The sequence below is a fragment of the Neophocaena asiaeorientalis genome, unplaced genomic scaffold, assembly GCF_003031525.2.
Source record: "Neophocaena asiaeorientalis asiaeorientalis breed wild unplaced genomic scaffold, Neophocaena_asiaeorientalis_V1.1 scaffold427, whole genome shotgun sequence".
NCBI lineage: Eukaryota > Metazoa > Chordata > Mammalia > Artiodactyla > Phocoenidae > Neophocaena > Neophocaena asiaeorientalis.
Genome location: NW_020172280.1, coordinates 605,914 through 633,530, shown reverse-complemented (window position 1 = coordinate 633,530; position 27,617 = coordinate 605,914). Strand labels below are relative to the sequence as shown.

General features: G+C 42.7%; 1 protein-coding gene across 2 annotated transcripts in view; it reads left to right on the top strand.

The window, feature by feature from the left end:
• Window positions 1-27,231, top strand: part of ADTRP (androgen dependent TFPI regulating protein) — a 68,080-nt gene extending 40,849 nt beyond the window's left edge. For both annotated transcript variants that reach the window (XM_024763739.1, XM_024763747.1), the window contains 3 exons: window positions 843-958; window positions 11,279-11,430; window positions 26,391-27,231. In XM_024763739.1, the coding sequence (XP_024619507.1) occupies window positions 843-958; window positions 11,279-11,430; window positions 26,391-26,425 (303 nt within the window). In that variant the 3' untranslated portion in view covers window positions 26,426-27,231. The remainder of the gene's footprint in view (window positions 1-842; window positions 959-11,278; window positions 11,431-26,390) is intronic.
• The last annotated feature ends 386 nt before the right edge of the window (window positions 27,232-27,617 follow it).

The following is a 27,617-nucleotide window of genomic DNA, read 5'->3' as shown; positions in this document are numbered from 1 at the left end:
GAGACTCAAGTCACCTTTCCCAGATCAGTTCCCATAACCAAGAGAGGAGTGGGACTCAGAAGTCTTCACACCCCAAAACACCACTATTCCTTGATTATGTCATTTGAAAAAATCTAGTGTTAAGAGTCTGAAAGATGTGAGAAAACAGATGGTTATAAAGAAGGAGGTGAAGCAGGGAAGGAAGTGGGGGAGAACACAGAGGTTTCAGAGGGAGACTCTCACACCCCCTACAGCACCCATCACCTGTCGACAGGACAGTTCCACGGTGCCAAGTGCGCTGCTAAATGTGTTCTCGGCCTCTCCCCGCACCGAGCTTATCAATACGCACCGTAAGTGTTAGACTACATGGCACAGCATATAAATGCAGCAGAACTGACTGAGAGAAATTAGCAAGAGGAAAATACAGAGACAGCATCATGGAAGATTGTACTGGCTGTGAACACCATGGACCATATGAGTACAGGGAGAAAAGACACACTCCATACAGTCGAAGCATGAACAGAAGTGTGAAGGGGGAGCAAACATGCCAAATGCAAAGAATGAAGGAGACAGCCTTGTTCTATGAAGGAGTGTGTGTGTGTGAGTGTGTGTTTGTTAGGAAGGGGGTGATAGCATATTATAAAGAGCCTTGGTAGCCAGACAAAAGAGTCTGGATCAATATGGTAGGCAGTAAGGACCTGCTGTAGGTCCTTGGCATCCAAGGAGTATGATCCAAGCCAAGTTTTGGAAAGTTTCATCTGGTATTCGTGTAAGAAGGTAGACTGGAGGGGAAGAGAGAATTAGGGGTGCTGGAGGCAGCCAGGGCACCTTGGATTGATGATTTGTCGTCTTTTCTCCTGCAGCACACATCTATATTGCCCTTCTCTCTGGCTGAAGTCATCCTCAGGCCACACTGCTATCCACTGAAGAAGAAAGGACTCACCTTGTTGGCTGTTGCTAGCCTTGCTTATGTCAGCAGGTAAGAGTTGCAGAGAGAAAATCAACTTAGACTTGTCAATCCAGACTCTGAGGAATATTCCAGAAGAAGCGCACTGTTCTATAAGAGTGCCTTTATCTTGGGTTAACAGGGATTTTGCCATCTTTAAATTTCAGGAAAAAAGGAATCTTAGTGTTTCCTTTTGATACTCATGGAAACACCAAATGCCCAAGAATACACAGGTATGCGTGCACACACACAGCAAGTCATGAGTTCCCCCTCCCTCTCATGAAGAATTAATCGTTGTAAAGCTACACGTTACTTTCCCTAGGAAAACATTAATCTTTGGTTTCATTTGTAATTAACATGTTTGAATGGCTCAATGATCTAAGGCATCTAAATATATTCCATCTAAAAGGGCACTTGACAGGTTGATCAGGCAAGGTTTGGTCCATTCCTGTTGCCTGTATTATCATGGGCTTAGTTGCATCAACATCTGGCACTGGAGCCCTGAAAGAGCATTTGGGCAATTGCCCAGGGGCCTGTAGAACAGCCTAACTGGGGGCATGAGAGCGAGTTTAAGTAGCTGGCCTAGATTTCATCATTCAACCACCTGGTGACACCAATTCTCAGGAATTCTGCCCAATGTCTGTAATCAAGGGAAAGTGCTTGGCCTTCCACCTAGCAACTGGAGAACCCCCCTTTCTACTCTGCAGCCTTCTCCCCCACAGCCGTGCTCTTGCTCTACCGGGAGGGGCATGCCAAGCATAATACCTGCAGTTGGAAGCGAACCATGATGTTCCTACTCTAGCCTAGCCTCACATAAGCTTTTCACATCTGCCAATCCGGATAATCCCCCACGCCCTATGTGAGGGGTAGTTTCACTCAGGGCAGGGCTCTGTAGGAGACAGAAGCCAGGAAAAGAATGCACTCCAAAGGACTGGTCTCCAGCAGTGCCGGCTTCATGAGCTTCAGCAGCCTTTGTCTTAGAGCCAGTAACCTTTGTGCCCAGAACTCAGGTGATGGTTCCTCCCTAGCCTTTCCTTCCCTTTTGCAATGTATGTTCCTCCCACCCTTCTGCACCCTTCTTTCCCCGAGTGCCTAAAGTCGTTCGTGTTTCACCTGTCTTAAAAGAAAGCACTTGTTCAGTAAATCCACCCCAAGACTCAATTGATTTACACTGTTCACTAGCCTGGGGCCTTTGCATTTTAACAAAGGACACTTTTAGAGAATAAGGCATAAATTGGGGACCTACTGGTAGTTGAGGTCTGGAGCACTGTGTTGAGAAGGATTCTGAGACCCTACCAAAAGAGCTGTGCTATCATTTAGCAGTATCTGCCTATAGCATGTGAATGGAGAGTGGTGGGACATGCGCCATGTATATTCCAAGTCTGGCTTAACCCAAAGGAATAAATCCCTAAAGACAGAATATCTAGGACCTGGGGTCGGGTAAGATATACACAAAGGATATATTTTTTTCTCTTGTATGTGTTGAGGAGAAGCAGGGTGGTAGCTGGCTGATTATGCACATGAATTTCCATACTCTGTTTTTTTGGTGGACTTTAATCTGATTTATTCTTTCTTGCCAAATATAACTTTTAGAGTTCATATATGAGATAGCACTTTTGGTCTATTAATTTTCTTCTACCTAAGGACTTGGAAGTTGATCATCAATCTTCATATCTACCCTTGCTCTTTTCCTCCTCAGAAACCAAGAAGGTAACAGAGCACCTAAGGTGACTGGTATTGGGGGAAAATCGTGGCACCCATAAGGATGAAAAGTAGTGGTCGAGAGGGTCTGGCTCATTGGTGCCTGGGCGTGAGCTCTGACCATGCAGGGGACTGGGGTGCTGGAGAAAGGAGGTGCAGCAAGATGGTCAGGAGTGAACACATCACACGTCCAGTCGATTATTCCTCAGTGCCAGGCACTGTGCTAAGGTATGAGGATATAGAGATGTACAAGACACCATGCTGCCTTTAGGGACTGCCTGGGAGAGAGGAAAGTACAGAAACAATGGGAAGACAGGGTGGTGAGACTCTAACGGGGATAAGCGCAGGGTGCTGGGCGATGTGGAGGACTGGCTTCTTAAAGGAAGTGGTGTCTAATCTGAGATGCAAAGAATAAGTCAAAAGAGATATGGAAAAGACCTTCAGGCAGAGGGAATAGCATCTGTGAAAGGCTGGAGGAGCTGAGGGCGTGGCTGAACTGTAGGACGGGGAGAAGTTAGTGAATTTGGACTTTGAAAATGAGGGCTTATCTATGCAAAAGTTATAAGCAGAGAAGTGAAATAACATGGCTTATGTAAGAAAGATGATTAGAAAGATGATGCTGGCTGAAGTACGGACATTAAAGAGGAATCAGACAGGGAGATCAGTTGGTGGCATTTGTGGTAACTCAAGAGGGTTGATGTTGGCCCACAGATGACAATATCAATCAATCTGCAAATAGAGTCAGAGAGGGTGGGTGGTGGAAGGTGACTCAGAGATCATCCAGCTTCGGAGACCTGAAGCCCCACTGGGCTAAATGACGTGTCCAAGGTCGCGTGGCTGGGGAAAATGAAAGCTGAGACTTAACTCAAGGACCTCTATTTCCAAATCCAGTTCTCTTTTCCGTGTATTCAGATGGTCAGGTATTTGTTCAGCTCCCTGTTTGTGTAAAACACACTCTGCTAAATGCTGAAGGGGTGAGAACGCAAAGAAGCTTTACCATGATCTCTGCAGTCTAAATGCTTTCACGATGTTGCTCCTTCCAGTGCTGTGCTCTGATTGTATGTTAACAGTGATGTAATGGGGCAAATGAAGGGAAGGGATGGAGACCTACCACTAGCAGGAATGTGACTGGGTAGACCCTGGCAGGGAGCTGAAGTGGTTTGGGATTTGGACTTTCTTATCACTAATGAAGTACAGAGTCAGCGTTCTGTCCAGTAGGGCCTCATGTTTGCTGGAGTGAAGCAAATACACCTGTAGGCAGGCGTTTTATGGGGCCCTATTGATTGAAGCTTCCCTCCCTGTCCATTGCCTAATTAGGGGAGCTCAGACTCCTTGCTGCCAGCTACCTCCACCCTTACACAATACTCTGGGGGCACATGCACCTTCATGGCCACGGATGGTCAGCAACAAGTTCCACAAGCTGTGGATGTCCATGGAGATATTTTAGGGAAGCAGCTATAGGTCAGCTGTTAGGTGTGCCAGTTTGGATGCTCAAATGGGGAAACAGCATAGCAGGAATGAGGTAAAGAATACAGTCCCGGGCCACAGAGAGCGTGAGAAACAAACATGAGTCAAAAAAACGGCAATAACCCTGAGCTGGAGAAGTACTTCACTGCTGGAACCATGTTACAGTGACCTAAAAATATCCACCAAGACCATGGGGACTGCCTCATATGTGGCACTTGCTTTTTATTATTTTTCAGATTGCAAAATTGGAGGGCTGGCCCCTAAGCGGGAAAATAAAGCTTTGCAAAGTAGTAATAACTGTAAATCTTTCGTTTCCTTTGGAAAGCATTAGTCATCTATATATATGGTAGCTCACTTACTCCCCACTTCTCTCTCACCCCAAAAACACATCGCCTAGCTCTTCCTAAGGAGCAGGAAAATAGAAACGTTCCTACTGCTGCCTCTTACTCATTCTTTTATTGAACAAATATTTTCCCTAACACAGGGCTGGTCCTGCTGGGAAAAGCAAAGTTATATAAGGCCAAGCCCCAGCCCGTAGGGGGTTTGTACCTCGTAAGTGGAGATGAGCCATGCATACAGATTATAAGAACACGAGATGGGAAGGGATAAAATGTCATAACAAATACGAGGTGCCAAAGGGAACACAAGGAGGAAGCAGTTACATCTGACTGGGCAGCGTGGGAAGGACTTCATGAAAGGTGTCACTGGATCTGGGCCCCGAAGGACTGGCTGGATTGGAGCAGCAAAAACTGGGAGAAAGCGAGCACTACACAATCGCAAAGCCAAGGGAGCACACATCACGTTGAAGCAATGGCTAGCAATTCACTTTAGCTGGACCTACTGGTGAAAGAGACGAACAGGAAATCACCCTGAAACTGCCCACTCACAGAGTCCTGCAGGCAGCAGGCTAGAGGAGGCTGGGCATGGTACAGACAATGTGAGATGTGTTTGCTGCTGTTGTTTGTCTGCCATGGAGGTAGGAGTGAGAATTCTTAGTAACATGGCCAGAGAATTATGCTTTAAAATGACTATCGTGACAATAGAGCTTAAAATGGATTGAAGTGGCAAGACATGGGAAGCACAACAGAATAAAGCAACATACGAATAAAGGTTAGCCGGAATACTCTTAAGTCATCTAGTTCAGTCACAATGGTTTATTCTTCATCCACGGATATTTCACAGTTCCAGTGTCATCCCATATCTGGATGCTTGGAGCACCCTTCTGCAGGTGGTCCAGTCCTCCAGGACCTCCATCTCTAAAATATTCTAATAACCCAGTGAGTGCTCACACATGCCCATGTAGTACACAGTCCTGAGAATCCCTCTCCCACACAGACTGTAAAGCCACAACACCCAGCCTCCTGGATCCAGCACCTCCACGGGGCTTGCTTTAAGGTTAGCACGCCTCCCCCGCTGCTGTCACTGCCAGCAATGCCACTGCCCATTAGTCTCCTATGTTGGTGCAAGTAGAACAATGCTACTGGCTATTGCAATAGCCCCAGTTGGCCTGCAGTGCACCACTGCCTTGCTCTTGGTAGACCAGAAATCAGCTGATGCTATATTTGTCTCTGCTAGTGTGTAAAGTATTGCATGCCAAGTGCAAGTATCATACAGATATACAGCTGTAACCCAGCCTGGGGAAAGATATTTTTAAAGTCACCTCTCAATACCAGTTCCTATGGGGCAAGAGAGATGATTTCTTTCTTCTATCCTATGCTCACTCAGGTGAGGCCCCAGAGCAAAGCTGCCTGGACACCCCAAGTGTAATAACCCTCTAAATTCGTGCACCCATTTACACATGCACACTTACACATACAGACATCTTACGCCCAGAAGCCATTAGAAACTGCCAGAGGGGCAGATGAAGCTGAGTTCCAGGACCAGCCACCTTGTTACACGCGGTACCAACAATCCTCTCCTACTACTGCTAGCGCACTATGTGAATTCACTCCCAGAGCCACTGTTACCCTTTCCTGAAATATGACCTTAGTCTGGGACCATCTAGACGGCACCATTGTTTTACAACCTAAAATCTTAGTGGGGATCGGAATCCCAGCCTCATTTTCCACAGAAGGACTCCCCAGCCCTCATGTAAATTAATATATGAAAATAAACATGAAGATGCCACACAACTTCCCCTATTATCAGCATCTGGGGTCCAGGCCAGCCAGCATGCAAACTGAAGAGGGGTGGAGGTGGAGGGCTAAGAATGGAAATGCTTGTCTACACTTTTCATCCTTCCTGCCCAAATCTCAGCTACCCAAAATGCCTGTTACACAAGTTCGAAATAAGAAGAGCCTGAAGAGGGATACAGCTGTACAATTAGGAATGAGGGACATACCTGAGACACATTGTTGGTGTAACAGAATAGGTTTTATGGATTAATTGGTGTGTAGTGGGCAAATGAAAAGGGAGCATCAAGGATAATTCTCAGAATTTTCAGCTGGTGGATTGGGAAGATGGTGATTCCATTAATGTGAGCATCCAATTAACTACAGTTTGGAAGGCTACTGGTTACACGTTCCAGTTTTCAGAGGCTGCAGTGTTCTTGGCGGGTCAGGCAGCTGAGACCTGTCTATAGAAGCCACAGCTAACAGCAGTTAAAAGGAACCATAGGTGCTGGTAGTGCCACCCAAACAGCCATTTATTTAAAACTAAAGAAACTGCCATGTTCCTAGCATTTGGGAAACAGATGCACATAATAGATAAAATCCCAGTCCTTACAGAGCTTCCAGAAGCTCTGGAGAAAGATAGTCAAATATGCAACAAGGGTAAACTCATGGTAGGGGAAGCACATAACAACCTAACCAAATGTGGGTTGTGGGAAGAATGGTCAGGAAATTTTTTCTGGAGAAATTTACTTTTAAGCTGAAATTCAAAGCATGAGTAAGATTCAGCCAGGGACAGAGCAGGAAGTATGTCCTAGGAAGGGTAAAGGCAGAGGTGTTCCAAGCAGAGACAACAGCATGGGTGAAGACCAGAAGCTGCAGAGCTGGGTTCATTCAAGAAACAGAAAGGGTTAGACTGCAGATCTGAGACTGGAAGGGTGGATGCGTGGGCAGGGCAGGGCCAGGTAGGCCAGGGGAAGGAGCTGGGGTATTTTCCTAAAGCAACGTGGATCCACTGGAAGCAGGGGAGCACCATGAACGATTTTTTTCTTTTAGAGAGATTATTGGGTTACTGCATTGTGGAAAGTGGATTGATGTGAGCAAGAAAGCCCAGTGAGCAGACAATTATAGAAACCTATAGGAGATGAAGGAGCCTGGATTGAGATCATGAAATGAGTGCACTGCAGAAATATATATTTTTTTTTTTTTTTTCTGTACGCAGGCCTCTCACTGTTGTGGCCTCTCCCGCTGTGGAGCACAGGCTCCGGACGTGGAGGCTCAGCGGCCATGGCTCACGGGCCCAGCCGCTCCGCGGCACGTGGGATCTTCCCGGACCGGGGCACGAACCCGGGCACGAACCCGTGTCCCCTGCGTCCGCAGGCAGACTCTCAACCACTGCGCCACCAGGGAAGCCCCCACTGCAGAAATGTTTAAATATGATTCCATGGGATCATATATGGCAGCTAGGGAAGAGCTGACATTGACTGAGATGGAGGACAAGGACAGTTCAGCTGCACACGTGCTGAGTGCCTTTCCCTCTCTCCCTCCCCCACTCCCTTCCTTCTTTCCCCCCCCTTCCTTCTCCCCTTCCCTCTCTCTTTCTCTCTCTCCCCTTTTAACATATATTCCAGAAGCCGTAAAGAGATGATAGCACCTGACCATGACTATCTCTGCACTCAGGCCTCTCTGCTGACTGCCCTTCATTAAATGACTGCAATCATGCCTCACGCTCTAATTGTATTTGCAGTAAGTTTCCCACTGTCAGTTAACACACCTATAACTTTCTTTGCACCTTCTCTGTGAAAGTGCAGACTTCATTAGCTTACTTCAGGAACTTTCCTTTACAAACCTTACGCTGGAGGAAACAAAAAATGAAGTAAATAAACAGAAACTTTCCAGGCTTCCAGAGAAATGTCCTTATTTGTAGACTATCTTACATAAATGTGCATGGAAACTAGGAAGCCCTAATTTCAAGTATATAAAGAAAACAAAGTGAACGAATTAATGCAACCCGTTTGGAGCGTATTTAGATCTCCTCGCTGACCCCAAACTCCTGGCCTTAGCTACTTGAGGATATTTACTTTCTGTCCCTTATACTTCCTCCGGCCTGTCATGAGAGACAGCCATGCAGGAAAGAAGTGCTGTGGATATCCTTCTAAAATGCATCCATGGATGCACATCTCACAGAATTCTAATATTAGTAACCATGATAACAATTATTACTTGTTTTCAGTCTAGTGCAGTTTTGAGTACATGAAGAGTAGCATCTAGACAAGTCTGGGGCAGCAGAGTGATACCAGCAGGGCCAGGACTAGGGCCCAAGGGACAATGAATACTACACATGCAGAACCCTGAGACTGATGCCTCCTTAAATTTTCTTTTTTATTGTGGTAAAATACACGTAACATAAAATTTACAATTTTTAAGTATACAGTTTAGTGGCATTAAGGACATTAATACTGTTGTGTAGCCATCACCACTATCCTTCTCCAGAATGTTTTTCTTCCCAAACTCCCCATTTGCCCCTTCCCCCCAGCTCCATTCTACTTTGTCTCTATGAATCTGATGAGTCTAAGTACTTCATATAAGTGAAATCATACAGTATTTGTCCTTTTGGGACTGGCTTATTTTACCTAATATAATATCCTCAAGTTTCATTCAAGTTATAGCATATGTCAGGATTTCCTTCCTTTTTTTTTTTAAATTTATTTTTGGCTGCGTTGGGTCTTCGTTGCCATGCATGGGCTTTCTCTAGTTGCGGCGAGCGGGGGCTACTCTTTGTTGAGGTGTGCTGGCTTCTCTTGCTGCTGAGCACGGGCTCTAGGCGTGCAGGCTTCAGTAGTTGCAGCATGCGGGCTCAGGAGTTGTGGCATGCAGGTCCTAGAGCACAGGCTCAGTAGTTGTGGCGCACAGGCTCAGTAGTTGTGGCGCACGGGCTTAGTTGCTCCGTGGCATGTGGGATCTTCCCGGACCAGGGCTCAAACCCATGTCCCCAGCATTGGCAGGCGATTCTTAACCACTGCACCACCAGGGAAGTCCCAGGATTTCCTTCCTTTTAAAGGTTGCATAATATTCCATTGTGTGTATATAACTGTACCACATTTTATTTATCTGTTCGTCCTTAAATGGACACTTGGGTTGCTCTCATATTTTAACTACTGTGAATAATGCTGCCATGAACATGAGAGTACAAATATCTCTTTGAGTCTTTGCTTTTAATTCTTTGGAGTATGTACCCAGAAATGGAATTGCTGGACCATATGGTAATTCTAGGTTTAATTTTTTGAGGAACTGCTACACTGTTTCCCACAGCAGTTACACCATCTTACATTCCTACCAACAGTGCACAGGGGTTCCAATTTCTCCACAGCCTCTTCAACACTTGATATTCTCTGGGGGTTTTTTGATAGAAGATACCCTAATAGGTGTGAAGTGGTATCTCATTATAGTTTTCATTCACATTTCCCTAACGATTAGTGACACTAAGTATCTCTTCATGTGTTCGTTGGTCACTTATATATCTTCTTCATAGAAATGTCTCTTCAAGTCTTGTGTCCATTTTTAATTGGATTGTTTATTTTTGTTATTGAGCTCTAGGAGTTCTTTATATATTCTGGATGATAATCCCATATCAGATGCATGATTTGCAAATATTTTCCTCATTCTGTAAGTTGCCTTTTTATTCTGTTGATGATGTCCTTTGATGCACAGAGATGACTTCTTAAATTTTATGCCATAGGTGCCTCCCTTGCCTCACCCTAGTCCTGGCCCTGATGTTAGCCCCTCTCTTCCAACAAAGCATTTGACAAACTTCAAGTATCTGAAACAACCAAGATTGCACTTGGGTTCTGAAAGTTTCATTAAGCACAGAATTTCATTCTTCCATCTGAACTCCTCTGACAACCTGGGATATCCAAATATGAACGTCGTTTCTGAAGCATAACCTAGGCTATCCTAATTTTTACAAGAGATGAATAGCTCAGAGAAAGACTGTTGAGGCGACACCCACTGTGTATTCCCTCAGAGGAGAGAAGCTTTTAAACTCTTATAAAATGATTACAATCTGCCAGGCACTGTTCTATGTAATTTACATGTGCTAAATTAACTCCCTTAATCTTTACAATAGCCTTATAAGCTGTATGCTGTTTGCACCCCTACATGAGGGTAGGGGGAGGGAAAAGTTGAATAAATTAGTGAAGGGTAACACAGCTAGTAGGTAGCACAACTAGGATTCGAATCACAGAAGCCTGGTTCCATATTCCATACTCTTAACCGATTATAAACTGTAGCTGATACATCATCTTCCCCGTATTTAATTTTAAAAGTTATTTCAGACTTTGGCACCTTCCGGTGCAGTTTGTTTCCAGCAAACTGCATTTTTAGGCTTCACTTAGACATTGTGGCTCCTCTCCTAGCATTTCTTTTCCTTCTCTTGGCTGACAGAAATGATTTATATTCTATCCTCACATGAGAAAGATCTGAGCCTCCTGTAGATCCATCTATTCCTACTTAATACTCTATCCGTGGCTATTTCCACGAGCTGAAATCTAGGCCCACAATTAAACCCCAGGTCTACTGTATTATAGTAATAATGCTCAATCTCTGCCTCTCCTACCCCAACAGGCTTGGAGAGCTAATGGAAAGCTATACTTAACTCTTAGGCACAGAAAAGCAAACCCCACTTGTCTGGCTGAGAGTGAGCAAATGGGCACCATCTTAGCAAGTTCAATGTCTCAGCAGCAGGTCATATCTTTCAGGGAAAGAAATAATTCATGTTCTTATACATTTTGTTTGGTTAATGATGTGTTCAGTGTTCTCCCATATTCTTTTACCATCACTGAGTTTTAATGGATTAGGTAAAATAGCCAAGCCCAGCACCGGAAACAGAATGTCTCAATGAATCAGTGTATTTATCCAGAAAATACTCACTTCTGTAGGTTCGGGAAACACCTCGGCTGTTAAGTGTCCCCTGTGGCTTCTTTTCCTCTGCCTGGACTCCAGAACCCCAGTGATCTTGAAGAGACTATGGCTTTTTCCCCCTGCTGTCCTAATCATTGTGATTTGTCATTTTCTGCAGGGTTCTATGGATCTACTCTGAGACGGGTACATGGGTGTATCCCGTGTTTGCCAAACTCAGCCCAGTGGGTCTAGCAGCCTTCTTCTCTCTCAGCTACATCTTTAGCGTCGGCATCTACCTATTTGGAGAGAAGCTCAACCACTGGAAATGGGGTCAGTTCATTTCTCTCTTACCTACAGAAACACTTCTTCGTTATGCTCTCTTGACTCCTCCTGGAAACAGAAGGAGAAACCAGGAAAGCAGAAGGCAGTGATGTTTGATGCTTTTGTCCAAAGCAGGCAAAGGAAAAGCCTGGGGGAAGTTCATACTTTCTCAAAGGACCCCATCAAATTATCTCCCCTCCTCCTCCAAACAACACCTCATTTAGCTTTAAGGCTAAAAATCATCTTGTTTAGAGAGCTTAGGACCCAGAGAGCACGGGTATCACCAACGCCTGCATGAAAAAGCAGACTCAAGGTCTCTCCCTCCCTTAAGTGAGGACCTCTCACAAGTTATTAAATGCCAAGAATTCTTCTTTGAAAGAAATGGGTCCAGATGACCCTCTCAGCTCTTCCACCCCCAGCAGTGCCTTCCCTGATGTGTTCCCATCCGTCTCTCATGAGGTTGCTTCTCAACCTTTAGTAAAGTGTTCACCAGGTGGAATCACACCCTGTACTTGAGACTGAAATTCTCACTTGGGGTTTTAGGCAATGTGAATATGCCAGTAAGCTAAGCTTTCTAATTATAGGTAGGCAGAACCACGTCTCTTCTTCATAGAAAAAAAGCAATCTTAACTTAGTTGATTTCAAAGTGGAAGATTTTATTCTCTCCCTGCTTCTCCTACTGCCCTCACCCCCAGAATATTTTCTGTCAGAAAAGTAACCACAAAAAAGTCAGGTTGCAAAATATCCAGGATTTTTTTTTTTACCTATCCAAGGAGAAGTGCAGGAACTCCACTCTGATTTTGTATATAAGGAAGGCAAGAGTCACACACAGTCCCCCACATCACACACCCACATGCCATTCTGTTCTATTAAAATAGAAGTGGCATCTTCCGCCCAATCTATGAACTGGTGTGAAAACATAAGCCTGTGTATGCAAAAAAAACGACAGTTTCAGAAGGTTCAGTAAAAGAGTCTGTATTTCTGAGAGGAGACTGAGACCCTGGAGAAATAAGCATGCAACTTGGCTTTCTCACATATTTTCTGCTCTTGGAGAATTTAACTGGTTGAGAAAGCCTCAGAGGCAATATCCTCCTTGAAAGCAAACACTTAAAAAATGGAATACTAAAAATGACTCAAAAAATCAGGATTTCAAATCACAGGAAATTATCCAGAAAAAAATGTGTTGACATTTCAGATGTGCTGACATCTAATTCTAACTAGTTTTGGCTCCTTGAAGTTCTGGGTAGATTGTTGATGCCGTCCCCAAGTCTATATTAAAAAAAAAAAAAAGAAAGAAAGAAAGACACTAATCCATTTAAAACTTGGCAGAAAGTGTGCAGAGAAAAAAAGTGATTACTCAGTGCTTAGAGAACAATAACTTTTTAAATCAATACTATTTTCAACACAAAGCTCTTTTTAATAAGCTTCATTGTTTAAGTGCTATATCCAATTTTCCACTACAGTTGGATCCCAATGAGCAAACAGGCTGGCATCAGCATGTGGACCCTCATTTGCATCATGCATATGTGAATGTTCATGTGAATGATGGACACTACCGCCAGTGGCTATGCGTCTCTCTCTCCTCTCTAGATTTTTAACACCTTAAGAATAGAATGGGTAAAAAGTTCTATATAGCATCAGAATAGGATCATAAATGTGTTAAATTCTGAACTGATCGTAATTATAGATGGTTAACTAAGAAATTAAAAAGAGAAATTAGATCATTTAAAATTCCAGTGGCAGTGAACACTTAAATCACCTAAAACCAAACAGAGCTATATATGTGAACACATTATCCCGTGTCCTATTCCGCTGAAAGCACTGTAAGGCTTCCCTCATCAGATGAAAATCCAAGCCCTTGGAATGGCATACTGTGACCCAGTCCCTGCCTTGACTCTTACTCTCCTTCTTCTAAACTTGTGCCCCAGCAGCACAGAACCGCTTGTTTTCCCTACACATTGATGTTTCTCACCTCCATGGGCTCTCTCACTTCCCCCAGTCTTTGCCTGTCTCATACCCACTCATTCATTTCAACTCACCTCTTCTAGGAAGCCTCCCCTGGTCTGCCCCGAGATTTGTTTTTACACTAGACCCTGAGTTTCTTAAGGGGTAGAAGTATGTCTTATCCATCTTTGAATCCCCCATTTCCATTAGCTTCCCCAATATTAAATGGATCAATCAACACAAATAGAGAATATTCAAGGCCTCTTCTCTCTAGGCATTAAATGGGACTTTGGGCAAAGTTGTTCTGGAGACAGTGGTCAAGGAGTGACTCTACTGGTTGGTTTTAAAGTGTTGGACAGGGAGTTTAGGAGCATAGGAGGGTATGATATGGTACACTGGTGAGAGAGTTGTCGAAAAAGAGATGAAAATTAGGGCAGGCAATACAAAACAGGAGAAGGGCATTGGAACAGGAATCAAGAAAACTAGGGTGTGTCCTTCACCCGGCCACAAACCAACCATGTATCCTGTACTAATGGACTTCAACTCCTCGCTGATGAGACGACCTATAAGAAAGGCAATTGCACAGCTCAGTTTGCCTAGGACAGTCCTGGTTAATGCCTGCTGTGCCAGTGTGAACAGAATTTTACATTGTCTAGGCTTGGACAACACATTGTGCGGTCCCTCTATCTCTGAGTCCCTCTCTAAACCCTCTGTTCTGGATCTATGGAAACACGTAAGTGGCCACCTACTCTGTCCAGATTCGGGGCTAATTCTACTTTCTCACCTTTTCCCACAGCCTGAGCTTCCTTGGATGAGAGCAGAAATTCAAAGGAGTGCTTTAGTGATGCAGTGGGAGGCCACGGTTGGGAGAAAAGTTCTGTGCCTGATCGCCTGGGTTCCTACCTTGGCCTTACCACTTATAGACCTGTTTCACTGGGCGAGGCACTCAATGTCTTCGTGTTCCAGTTTTCTCTTACACATCGTGGAGACAATATTAGTACCCTCCTCCTGGGATTCTGGAGGATCATAAATGACTTGGGAAGTGTCAACTGCCAAGTATAGAGTCTGGCACACAGAGTTAGTCACTACTGCTGTTAATTTCATTCTTTCCAAGGAAAAATCACTAACCTTCTTTTCTATGTGGATATTCCAATCATCCCCTTCAACTTCACGCATAAATTACCAGTTTCCCCAGCCGAAGGTGATTAAAAGTAACAACCACCTAACTGAGTGCAAACTGACAGAGATGGTGTAGTTCCTGAAGGACTTACAGAGTGAAATAGGTTAGGCTAATTGAGATTAGAACTGATTAGAATCTCTGCTTCTGAAATTTCTGAGCCACACTGTGGCCCGGTTGGGAGTCACCAGCCAACTAACCAAGTGATCAAGAAGTGTCAGTCAAGACCCAGGTAATATGCAAGTACCTCTCTAGCAGTAATGCTCGATCTTGACTGCACATTACAAAATCCCTAGGGGGACTCTAAGAATACTAACTCCCAGGTCCGCCCCAGACCAGTTAAATCTGTCTATGGAGATGGGGACTCAGCACTGGTATGTTTAAAAGCTTCCCAGTTATTTGAATTTGCAGTCAGGGTCAAGAACCACTGTCACAGAACAGCACTTCTCAAACTTGTATGTGCCTGCAAATCTTGTTAAAATCAGGATCTTGTTAAAATGTAGATTCTCATTCAGTAGATCTGGAGGACAGCTTGGGATTCTGCCCTTCCAATATGTGCCCCAGAGAGACTGACACTGCTAGTCTGAGAGCAAGGCCCTATGTGCCACAGGACCCTGGATGCCTTTCAGTTTAAATAGTTATGCCTACAAGCATCCTTGTCCGATGTGGTGTTCTCCCAAGTCAGCTGCTTGGCTGAGAAGGGTGTTGGAAATGATGGTCACATTTACCCACTTTCTACCTCCTCGTGTGTCATGTCAGTGGGTGAAGGTGAAGAAGAGATTGAGAAGGGCAATAATAAGGAGTGATACCAGGAATCAGATGTAAACTTGGAAAGTGTGTGACATTCTCCAGGGGTATACAGATGCAGAGAGCTGACCCTGTGCGCCAGGGAGATAACTGTGGTCAAGCCCTCAGGAAGGTCCTTCTGGCCGTCAAAAAGCTCTCAAGAGGTTCCAGAGGGCCACCCTGCTTGACCTGACGGCATCTCATTTCCTGACCTGTGCTAGCTTTTCGGTGTCACGGAACAGAAGGGTGGGCGAGCACTGAGTCAGTTACTGGGACCAGATACCCACCAGGAAAGAGCCCATTTCTACTTTTCAGGCAGAGCTATAGGTGAAACACTGATTTCAAACAATGATGGAAGCCGGCAGGGGGAAGCAGTCTTTGGTAGATCACTGAAAACTTGGCTCACCATGTCTGAGCATCTAGGGATACTCCAGACAGATTATTTCCATTCTGAATGGGAGAAAGGGGCTGTCAGGGGGTCCCAGTATAGGCCTCCTTCTCTGCCACTTAACTACTTAATTTTCTCTTTTTTTTTTTTTCCTTCTTGATAAGACATAAGGATGCCGACACCAGGACACAAGTCCATCAGGAAGAGAAACCCAATCTACAAGATCTACCAGGCACTGAAAGGGGCTAAGTGCCTCCAGGACAAAATGGAGGGCCTCTTATATGTAGGTGTAGCTGGAGAGGCAGTCAGCTTACCTGTGGCCCATGGCCCCTCTCCTTACATTCACTGAGGGATATATGCCAGGGGTATCCTTTGTCAGGGCCCAAGACCACAGATCCTTTTCACCCAGGATAGTTTATAAGCTGAAAATTCCAATCTGGCCAAGTGACCTTGTGACAGTGCCTTAGACAGAATGATATTAAAACCTTCCTTTAATACTATTTCCTACAGATCAGATTTATTTAAAGGAGATTTTATTGTTGAAAGCTGCTTAGAGGCCATCTAGTTTACCTCCTTAGTTTTACCCATGAAGAAATTTATTATAAGGTCTGTCTATCTTCCATGTTGTCCCTAATCATTTCATAAAAAAAAATCTTACCATGAGTTGACTCCACGTGTATTTATAAAGCATGGCCTCACTGGGCACCATTTAGTCCATTAGAAAAATACATCTCCTCTTTGCATTTCTTGTCCTAACTTCATCTCCCTAAGCTCCAAGAGAGTCCACGAGGGATTATCACTTCTCCCTCTTCCTCAGCCTCTTTTCCCACTAGGGTTTCTCTGGCCAGCTCTCAACTCCATCTCCTTCTACTACTTCTGCACTGTGACTTGTACTCATGTTCTTGTACTCAACTACATTCAAATCTTGTACTCACTTTGTTCAAATCTCATTCTTCTAACACCTCATGTCCCCCCCCACAATCTGCCTTCTCACCCTTTTCCAAGCCAAGCCTCTAAAACCAGGCAAATGTTCTTCAAATTTTCAGTTCAAAGTCTAGCAGTAGCTTTTGTGATGGTAGATACATAGGTGTAAATCTTTTTTTTTTAATAATATGCTTTTACTTATCCTGTGTCCCAACTATTGGAATAATAAGGTATATAATTACATATGTATCCATAGTAATGTTGACTAAAGGAATGGTTTCCCTTACCATGCCAGCAGAAAATGTTTGAATCTTGTCCGAGACGAACATTAAGTGTTTGGCCTAAAATACCTCTACTCCTTGGTACTAACATAGGATAAAGAAAGGACTAAAATAATCCAGGGTGGGAGGAGATCAAAATGGTGTAGTAGGACGACACTGGGCTCACCTTCCCTCATGAACACATCAAAACTACAACTGCATATAGAGCTTCTCTCACTGAAGCTGACCTGGGGACTAGCAGAATAGTATTCTACAGCCAAGGCTGTGAAGAAAGATCCACACGGAGCTGAGTAGGAAGGGAGAAGAAGCGATCTGGTCAGCAGCCGCACCGCTGGTGGGGGACACAGAGGAGGAGGGGGCTATCACAAGCTAAGGGATCCTCCCTGGGGAACAAGGGGTGCGAGCCATGTATTAGGCACCTCAGCCCTCGGGTCTGACATGGGGAAGATGAGCCCCCTTGGCTGGCTTGAAAACCAGTGGGATTTACTAATAAGGGCTGTAAGAAACTGAGACTCCACTCTTGAAGAGCACACGCACAGATCTGCTTACTCCCGATGACAGCAAAGAGGCAGCTGACTGAAAAATGCCTAGGGACCGTCCCAGTGTGACCCCAGCCTTCCCCAGGCTCCTGCTGCAGCCCCTCTTGCTCCAGCACTGCTCTCCACTAAGGCAGAGGCTGCCACTGCCCACGAGAATGTGCACACTTGGAGGGAACGGAGCTGGCTTGAACCCTGGCCCTGCCTCTGACCAGGGTAGAGGCAACCATTACCAGCTCACGAATCCCTGCTCACACTCAGATGGAGAGTGCCATCGCTGGAGCACAGATCTCTGTGCACACTTGGGGGAGGAGGGGTGGGGGCAGCTCAGTGGCATGGCACTAACCCCTCCAGCCCTGACCCAGCCTCTAACTGAGGGCACACACTGGGGAAAAAGTGAAACCAGCACAGGAGTGCAGCCCCAAGACCTTAGGCCCTGACCTTGTCCCAAACCAAGATGGAGCCTGCCATCATACCCAAGAGCAACCCAGCTCCCCAGGCTCCGGCTCCAGCCCCTCTGCCCTCACTCCCACCCCCAACAGAGCAGTGACAGCCATCGAGCACAGCAGCAACCCTGGCCTGCATCCGGCTCTGGCTCTAGCTCCTCCAACTCCAGGCCTACCTCCCACCAAGGCAGTGGCTACCAGCACACCCTGGGGGAAGATGCCGATCACGCTCACCCCAAATCCAGCTCTCCCACCAAAGCCACTGGGCTCACGCAGACTGCACAGGAATGGTCCCACACGAGGACGTGACACCAAGACTAGGACAGGCAACTGTTTCACCTGATTTCACACAGGTGAAGAAAGTGAAACAAAATGGGAAGACAAAATGAAACAAGAAAAAATACCTGAAGAAATGCTAATGAAACAGAGATAAATAATTTATCTGACAAAGAGTACGAAGAGGGCTTCCCTGGTGGCGCAGTGGTTGAGAATCTGCCTGCCAATGCAGGGGACATGGGTTCGAGCCCTGGTCTGGGAGGATCCCACATGTCGCGGAGCAACTAGGCCCGTGAGCCACAACTACTGAGCCTGTGCTCTAGAGCCCATGAGCCACAACTACTGAGCCCGCATGCCTAGAGCCCGTGCTCTGCAACAAGAGAAGCCCCCATTCGCCACAACTAGAGAAAGCCCATGTGCAGCAACAAAGACCCAACGCAGCCAAAAATAATAACTTAAAAAAAGGTGTTTAAAAAAGAAAAGCTGGGGGCTTTCCCGGTGGCACAGTGGTTGAGAATCTGCCTGCCAATGCAGGGGACATGGGTTCGAGCCCTGGTCTGGGAGGATCCCACATGTCGCGGAGCAACTAGGCCCGTGAGCCACAACTACTGAGTCTGCGCGTATGGAGCCTGTGCCCCGCAACAAGAGAGGCCACGATAGTGAGAGGCCCGCGCACCGCGAATAAGAGTGGCCCCCGCTTGCCACAACTAGAGAAAGACCTCGTATAGAAACGAAGACCCAACATAGCAAAAATAAATTAATTAATTAATAAACTCCTACCCCCAACATCTTAAAAAAAAAAAAAAGAGTGCAAAGAAATAGTAATGAAAATATTAACTGAACTGGGGAAAAGAATAGATGAACACGATGAGAATTCAACAGAGAACTAGAAAATACAGGAAAGAACCAGTCAGAGTTGAAGAATACAATAACTGAAATGAAAAATACACTAGATGTCATGAACAGGAGATTAGGTGATATAGAACAATGCATAAGCAATCTGAAAGACAGAATAATGGAAGTCACCCAATCAGAACAGCAAAAAGGAAAACAAATTTTAAAAAATGAGAATGGTCTAAGGGACCTCTGGGACAACATCAATCGTACTAACATTTGACTTATAGGGTTCCCAAAAGGAGAAGAGAGAGAAAAAAGGGTAGAAAATGTATTTGATAAAACTGTGACTCAAAACTTCCCAACCTGAAGAAGGAAACAGATATCCAGGTACAAGAAGCACAGAGAGTTCCAAACAAGATGAACTCAAAGAGACCCACACCAAGACATAATCATAATTAAAATGGCAAAAGTTAAAGATAAAAAGAGAATTCTAAAGGCGGCAAGAGAAAAACAAAGAGTCACATACAAGGGAACCCCCATAAGGCTATCAACTGATTTTGCAGCAGAAACTTTGCAGGCTAGAAGGGAGTGGCATGATATAGATAAAGTGCTGAAAGGAAAAAATTTACAACCTGGGATACTCCTCCCAGCAAGGTTATCATTCAGAACTGAAGGAGAGATAAAGAGTTTCTCAGACAAGCAAAAACTAACATTCATCAATACTAAACCAATCTTACAAGAAGTGTTAAAGAGTCTTTAAATGAAAATGAAAAGGCTATACCAAGAGATAAATTATAGTAAGGGGAAAATCCTACTAGTAAAGACAAATATCCTACTAGTAAAGACTAAACAAAAATCCTACTAGTAAAGACTGTGGATCAACCACTGAAATAAGTTCATATGAAGGTTAAAAGACAAAAATGTAAAATCAACTGTAACTACAATAAACAGGTAAGGGACAGACAGGAAGACGTAAAATATTACATCAAAAATACAAAACATGGGGGTGGGGGGGCGGAGAAAAATGTAGACCTTTTAGAACATGTTTGAACTTAAAGGACTACCAGTTAAAAATAAATAGATATAGTTATAGATCAATATATATGAACTGCATGATAACCACAAGTCAAAAAACTATAATATATATACAAAAACTAGAAAGGAACATAAATATAACATTAAAGAAAATCATCAAATCACAAGGGAAGAGACCATAAGAAGAAGAAAAGAATAGAGAAGAACTAAAAAAACAATCAGAAAACAAATAACAAAATGGCATTAAGTACATACCTATTAACAATCACTTTAAATAAAAATGCACTAAATGCTCCAATCAAGACATAGGGTGGCCGACTGAATAAAAAACATGCTGCCTACAGGAGACTCACTTCAGAGCTAAGGACACACAGACTGCAAATTAGGGGATGGAAAAAGATATTGCATGCAAATGGTAATGAATAGAAAGCTGGGGTAGCAATGCTCATATCAGACAAAGTAGACTTTAAAACAAAGACTGTAATAAAAGACAAAGAAGAGCATTACATAATGATAAAGGGATCAATACAAGAAGAAGCTATAATGTTCATAAACATATATCCATCTAGTATAGGAGCACCTAAATTTATAAAGCAAATATTAATAGACATAAAAAGAGAAATTGACGAGACTACAATAATAGGGGACTTCAACACCCCACGTACATCAATGGACAGATCATCCAGAAAGAAAATCAATGAGGAAACAGTAGACTTAAGTGACACATTAGAGTAGTTGGACTTATAACTACAGGACATTCCATCCAAAAAAGCAGAATACACATTCCTTTTAAGTGCACATAGAGTATACTCCAGGATAGATCACATTCCAGGTCACAAAACGAGTCTCAAAAAAATTTAAGAGGATAGAAATTGTATCAAGCATCCTTTCTGACCACAGCAGTATGAAACTAGACACCAATTACAGGAAGAAAACTTAGAAAAACACAAACACATGGAGGCTAAACAACATGCTGCTGAAAACCCAAGGGGTCAACAAAAAAATTGAAGAGGAAATCAGAAAATGCCTGGAGACAGATGAAAATAAAAACACAACTTTCCAAAATCTATGGGACACAGCAAAAGCAGTCCTAAGAGGAAAGTTAACAGTGATACAGGCATACCTCAAGAAAGAAACAAACAAAAAATCTCAAACGACCTAATCTACCGTCTGAAGGGATCAAACAAAGAACAAAAAGCCCAAAATCAGCAGAAGGAAAGAAATAATAAAGATCAGAGAGAAAATAAAATAGAGATTAAAAAATAGAAAAGATCGATAAAAGCAAAAGATGGTTTTTTGAAAAGATAAACAAAATTTATAAGCTTTTAGCTAGGCTCATCAAAAAAAAAAAGAAAGGATCCAAATAAAATAAGAAACGAAAGAGGAGAAATAACAAACTATATCACAGAGATACAAAAAACCAGAAGAAATCACTACAAACAGTTGTATGCCAACAAACTGGACAATGTAGAAGAAATGGATAAATTCCTAGAAACATACAATCTTCTAAGACAAAATCAGGAAGAAACAGATCATCTGAACAGACCGATTACTAGTATTGTAATTGAATCAGGAATCAAGATACTCCCAAAACAAACAAAAGTCCAGGACTGGACAACTTCACAGTGGAATTCTACCAAACATATAAACAAGAGTTAATACCTATCCTTCTCAAACTATTCCAGAAAATTGAAGAGGAGGGAACACTCCCAAATTCATTCTATGAGGCCACCATTACTCTGATACCAAAACTAGACAAAGACACTACACAAAAAGAAAATTACAGGCCAATACTCCTGATAAATATAGACACAAAAACTCTCAACAAAATATTAGCAAACTGAATTCAATAACATATACAAAGGATCATACACCATAATCAAGTGGGATTTATTCCAGGGATGCAAGAATGATTCAGTATCTGCAAATCAATCAATGTGATATACCACATTAACAAAATGAAGGATAAAAATCACATGATAACCTCAATAGATGCAAAAAAAAGCATCTGACAAAATTCAACACTCATTCACAATAAAAACTCTCAACAAAGTTGGTACAGAGGGAACATATCTCAACATAATAAAGGCCCACAGCTAACATCATACACAACAGTGGAAAGCAAAGTTTTTCCTCTACAATTAGGATCAAGACAAGGATGCCCACTCCCACCATTTCTATTTAACATAGTATTGGAAGTCCTAGCCACAGCACTCAGACAAGAAAAAGAATTAAAAGGCATTCAGATTGGAATGGAAGAAGTCAAACTGTTACTATCTGCAGATGACATGATACTATATATAGAAAACACTACAGTCTCCACCAAAAAAAACCTATTAGAACAAATAAATGAATTCACTAACGTTTCAGGATACAAGATTAATACAGAAATCTGTTGCTTTTCTATACACAAATAATGAACTATCAGACAGAGAAAGTAAGAAATCATCCCATTTACAATCACATCAAAAACAATAAAATGTCTAGGAATAAACTCACCCAGTGAAGTGAAAGACCTATACCCTAAAAACATAAGGCACTGATAAAAGAATCTGAAGATGATACTATTAAATGGAAAGATTCTGTGTTCATGGATTAATATTGTTAAAATGTCCATACTGCCCAAAGCAATCTACAGATTCAATACAATCCCTATCGAAACACTCACATGACATTTTCACAGAACTAGAACAAAAATTCCCAAAATTTGTATGGAAGAACAAAAGTCCCTGAAAAGCCAAAGTAATAGTTGAGAAAAAAGAACAAATCTGGAAGCATAATGCTCCCAGACTTCAGACTATACTACAAAGCTACAGTCATCAAAACAGTATGATACTGGCACAGAAACAGACACACAGATCAATGGAACAGAATAAAGAGCCCAGAAATAAGCCCATGCACATATGGCCAATTAATCTACAACAAAGGAGGCAAAAATATAAAGCAGGAAAAAGACAGTCTCTTCAGTAAGTGGTGTTGGGAAAACCAGACAGGTATATGTGAAAGAATGAAATTAGAACATTTTCTCACACCATACAGAAAAATAAACTCAAAATGGATTAAAGACCTAAATGTAAGACCGGAAACCATAAAATTCCTAGAAGAAAACACAGGCAGTACATTCCTTGACATAAATCTTAGCAATATTTTTTTTTGATCTGTCTCCGCAGGCAAAAGAAACAAAAGCAAAAATAAATAAATAAGACTACATCAAATTAAACTTGAAAGCTTTTGCACAGTGAAGGGAACCAACAACAACATGAAAAGACAACCTACTGAATGAGAGAAGATAATTGCAAATGATATGTCTGATAACAGGTTAATATCCAAAATATTAAAGAGCTCATACGACTCAATATCAAGAAAACAAACAATCCAATTAAAAAATGGGCAGACGACCTGAATAGACTTTTTCCCAAAGAAGTTATACAGATGGCCAACCAGCACATGAAAAGATGCTCAGCATCACTAATCATCAGGGAAATGCTAATCAAAACCATAGTGAGATATCACCTCACGCCTGTTAGAACAGCTATTATTGTCAAAAAGACAAATAATAATAAATGCTGGCAAGGACAGAGAGAAAAGGCAACCCTAGTACACACTGGTGGGAATGTAAATTGGTTCCTCAAAAAATTAAAAATAGAACTACCGTATGATCCAGCAATTCCACTCCTAGGTATACATCCAAAGAAAAGGAAAACACTAATTTCAAAAGATATATGCACCCCAAAATTTATAGAAGCACTATTTACAATAGCCAAGATATGGAAGCAACCTAAGTGTCCATCATCAGACGAATGGATAAAGAAGACAACATATGACTATTACTCAGCCAGAGAAAAGAATGAAATTTTGCCATTTACAGCAACATGGATGGACCTGGAGGGTATTACAATTAGTGAAGTAAGTCAGACAAAGAAAGACAGATATTGTATATTTTTACTTATATGTGGAATCTGAAAAATAAAACGAATGAATATAATAAAACAGAAAAAGACTCACAGATACACAAAACAAACTAGTGGTTACCAGTGGGGAAAGGGGTGGGGAGGAGAAAGGGGAAGGAGATTAAGAGGTACAAACTACTATGTATAAAATAAATAAGATACAAGGATGCAGTGTACAGCACAGGAAATATAACCAATATTTCATAATAATTTTGAATGAAGTATAATCTATAAAAATATTGAATCACTATGTTATATACCTAAAACTAATATAACGTTGTAAATCAAATATACTTCAGTAAAACTAAAACAAACGAAATCAGGGTGGACCTAACCCCCTAACCACCAACTAGGAGGTATTCCACTGGGAAAGACTCCCTTCAATGAGGAAAACAGTGATAACAAGGAACATTATTTCTCAACCAGTTTGAAATGCATTTTGTGAACTCTGGGTAAGATAATATGCTCTATTACGAAGTCAACAATTCCCTCATCTCCAGCCATGCACTGTGGAAACACGGTCAGAGATAAATTCTGAAGACTCGAAGAAGTCTAGAGACTGTGCAGCCTCATAAGAATTTAGTACTAAGGAACCATCCCCACCTGCTAGAAACAAAAAGAAAAACGTGATTTCTGTGATAGTCACACTGTGTAAGTCTCTACAGAATGAAATGACTGTTAGAGCTCCACACAGAGACACATCTGGGGATGGTGCCTTCTCTAGCACACGGGTGGGCATGTGGGAATTTCTTGGTGCTCTATCTAGCTTCATGGTGTTGGACAGGGGAGACCTGGATCCACTGGAAGGAGCCATCTGCTCTCCTCCCCCAGGGGAACTTCCCACCACCACTTCTGCTCCTGCTTCTGCCGTTTCTCTCTAAGCCATCATGTTCTGTTGTGTTTCCTAACTGGAGAAGGAATCTCCAATCCTTGGAACCCTGGGTTGAAGAAGTGAGGTTTTGATTACAGTTAGATTCGAAGTGTTGAGGGTTGGTAGCAACATGGATAAACAAAGTTTTAGGTGCCCTCAGAGTGACCACAGAGGGAACAACTTTGAGAAGTTTATACTGACCAAGCTCTTGAACACAGCAGAATTAATGTGTTATTTATCTGAAAACCGATTCATTAAAAGCCCTAAGTGTATACTTCAGAAAAGAGAAGATACTGTGTTTGTCCTTATAGACCCAATGTAGAGAAGACCTAACTGGGGAAAAATGAAAAACAAGTGGAAGCATAAATGAAAAGAACACGAAGCACGTAGAGCTGGATAAATCAGCTAGGCTTCACTGGAGTGACTGGATATAGTATGGATTGATGAGGAGTAGAAGGAAGGAGAGGATTGTGCCTAAAAATGTTGAGAGACAGGAATTCAAGTGTGGCCACGGGGGCTGTGTGATTAGGAGCTGTCTGCCCTGGAAAATCAGTGTGATGAGGGGGCCATAGGAGGACTTCAAGTCATCAGTCACTAAAGCCTCTGAGAAGGGGAGTTCCAGCAAATAAAATTATAAGATATTTAAAATTTACTATTAAAGATATAACTGATGGAGGGGGCAGGGTCTGAAGCATAAAGCATGGCCTTGGGAGCTGAGATTGCTATGGTAATACCGAGCCAGAAGTAATAGGGCTGTAACTTCCAGAATGGATGAGAAGAGGCTGAGCTGAAAAAAGACTGCATTTGGCAACAGACAGGAAGGACAATGAGTTAATGAAGTTTTCAAAGTTTCAAAGTTTATGTAAAGATTTGTGATCATTAAATATGGAGGTACCCATGGTTGGCTAAATGGAAGTCATTCTAGTCAATCTAATGCTACAATTAGATTGGTAATTAGTAATTCCTAATTAGTAATAAGCTTATTACTTATGACAATTAGTAATAAACTTACTAAAAACTAAATCAATATGCCAGTACTTTTCTTTATTGGGCCAGTACCCAGCCCAATAAACTGATTTGGTGAGAGGTCACAGAATGGCCCCTAGTTAGGTGAATATCCATTCTTCTCTTTCCTCTCTCATTTGATGCGGTTTGTTCATCTCCATCTGCAAAGTCTCAAAGTTTGTTGATGAACGGTGTGCAGCCTACAAACACATGGCCAAAAGCAACAGCCATCAGTGGTTCACAGGACATATTCAGAGCCACGCGATACGAACTGCACCGCTGGTCAGCTGGGTGGCTGTGAGCCAGGCACCAAGTAGGACAGCAAGATGTCCCTTCTTGCCCTTGCAGCGGTGCTGGTGGTTTTCCAGAACTCTTTAAAATACATCATCTTGCCTTCGGAAAAGCTTCCTCAACTTTCCACTGTCCCAAGTCAGGGTGAATGTCCACCCACAGAAGAATACCTATTAGGGAAATGCTAAAGGCTAAGGTCTCTTTCTGTTCTTATTTGTGCAGGTGACACGATGCAGCCAAGGAAGAAGAGGAAGTGATTAGACACCATTTTCCAAGAACTAAGGAAGAAGAAAACAGGAGAGTTTTTTTCATCTTTTTTTTCTTCCTGGTGCAGGGAGGTGGTGGAGCAACATAGGAAGGTAAAAAGGACAGGGAATGATATTTAAATTTCATAAGAGAGTTATGAAGGTAGCTGAATTTGAGGACTCTTGTCTTTTTAAAACTTTTACTGGACACACCCAAAACAATTCCTGCTGTCACAGAATTTGTTACATCCATCTGACCTCTGTGGAGGATGGTCTGTGGTCAACATCTGGCCAAAAGCAAAAAAAACTCACATAAATGTGGTGTTAGAGAATGTTTAGAGAGAGAAAGAAACTTAGGATCACTCAAACTATTCACTTTACAGAGGAGGATGCTAAGGACCTAGATGAGAAGTTACCTGCATGAGGCCAAAGAATTAGCGTCAGAACCAAAATAAAAGCTTTTGTCTCCCATATCTTCTAACTCCCAGTCCTGGGCCATTTTTGAAAAATCCCAATTTTCCTAAAAAGAGGCACTTTCATAAGCTAGTTACTTTCATGGATTTCTCATCTATTTTTTTCTCAGTCTAAATGGAAATGTAGGGAGATGGCTGCTTCTGAAGTTGTCTGTCTACCTAGTATAATAGCAAATTAACTGGGGCAATGAGAAAATAAGTTATAAAAAATATTGGTAAATCTGTCCCTCTTGTGAGCAAGCATTTGGGGCAGGTAAACATTGAACACAGTGATATTGTCAAAATCTCTTCCATTGGTATATTGATTAATTTGTCAAATAAATGTACATTTTACTTGGGGAATAATCTGGATGGGAGGTGATATGATTATGATGACTGCTGTAAGTACAAAGCACTTTGCTGTGATAGTTTACGGTTTAACAAAGCTGACCGTCAGATGATTAACAAGCACATTCATGAACCCTGCTTTAATTTTCCTAGAGGATTTTTCTCGGTCTTTATTTACAGACACATTCTGTAAAGAACACAAATGACTGGTGGTAGGTAAACATGTTCAAGTCCATCGATGGGTCAACAGGCCCATGTGGGCTGGGTGTGGGCACCAGAGTAAATTGTACTTGGGCTTCCCAACCTAACATTATAGAGGAGAAATCTGGTTGAAATGGACACCAAGGGCAGTCTGATAGGCTTAGAGAAGAGAGCAGACTATCCCAACAGGGCAGGGAGTCCAA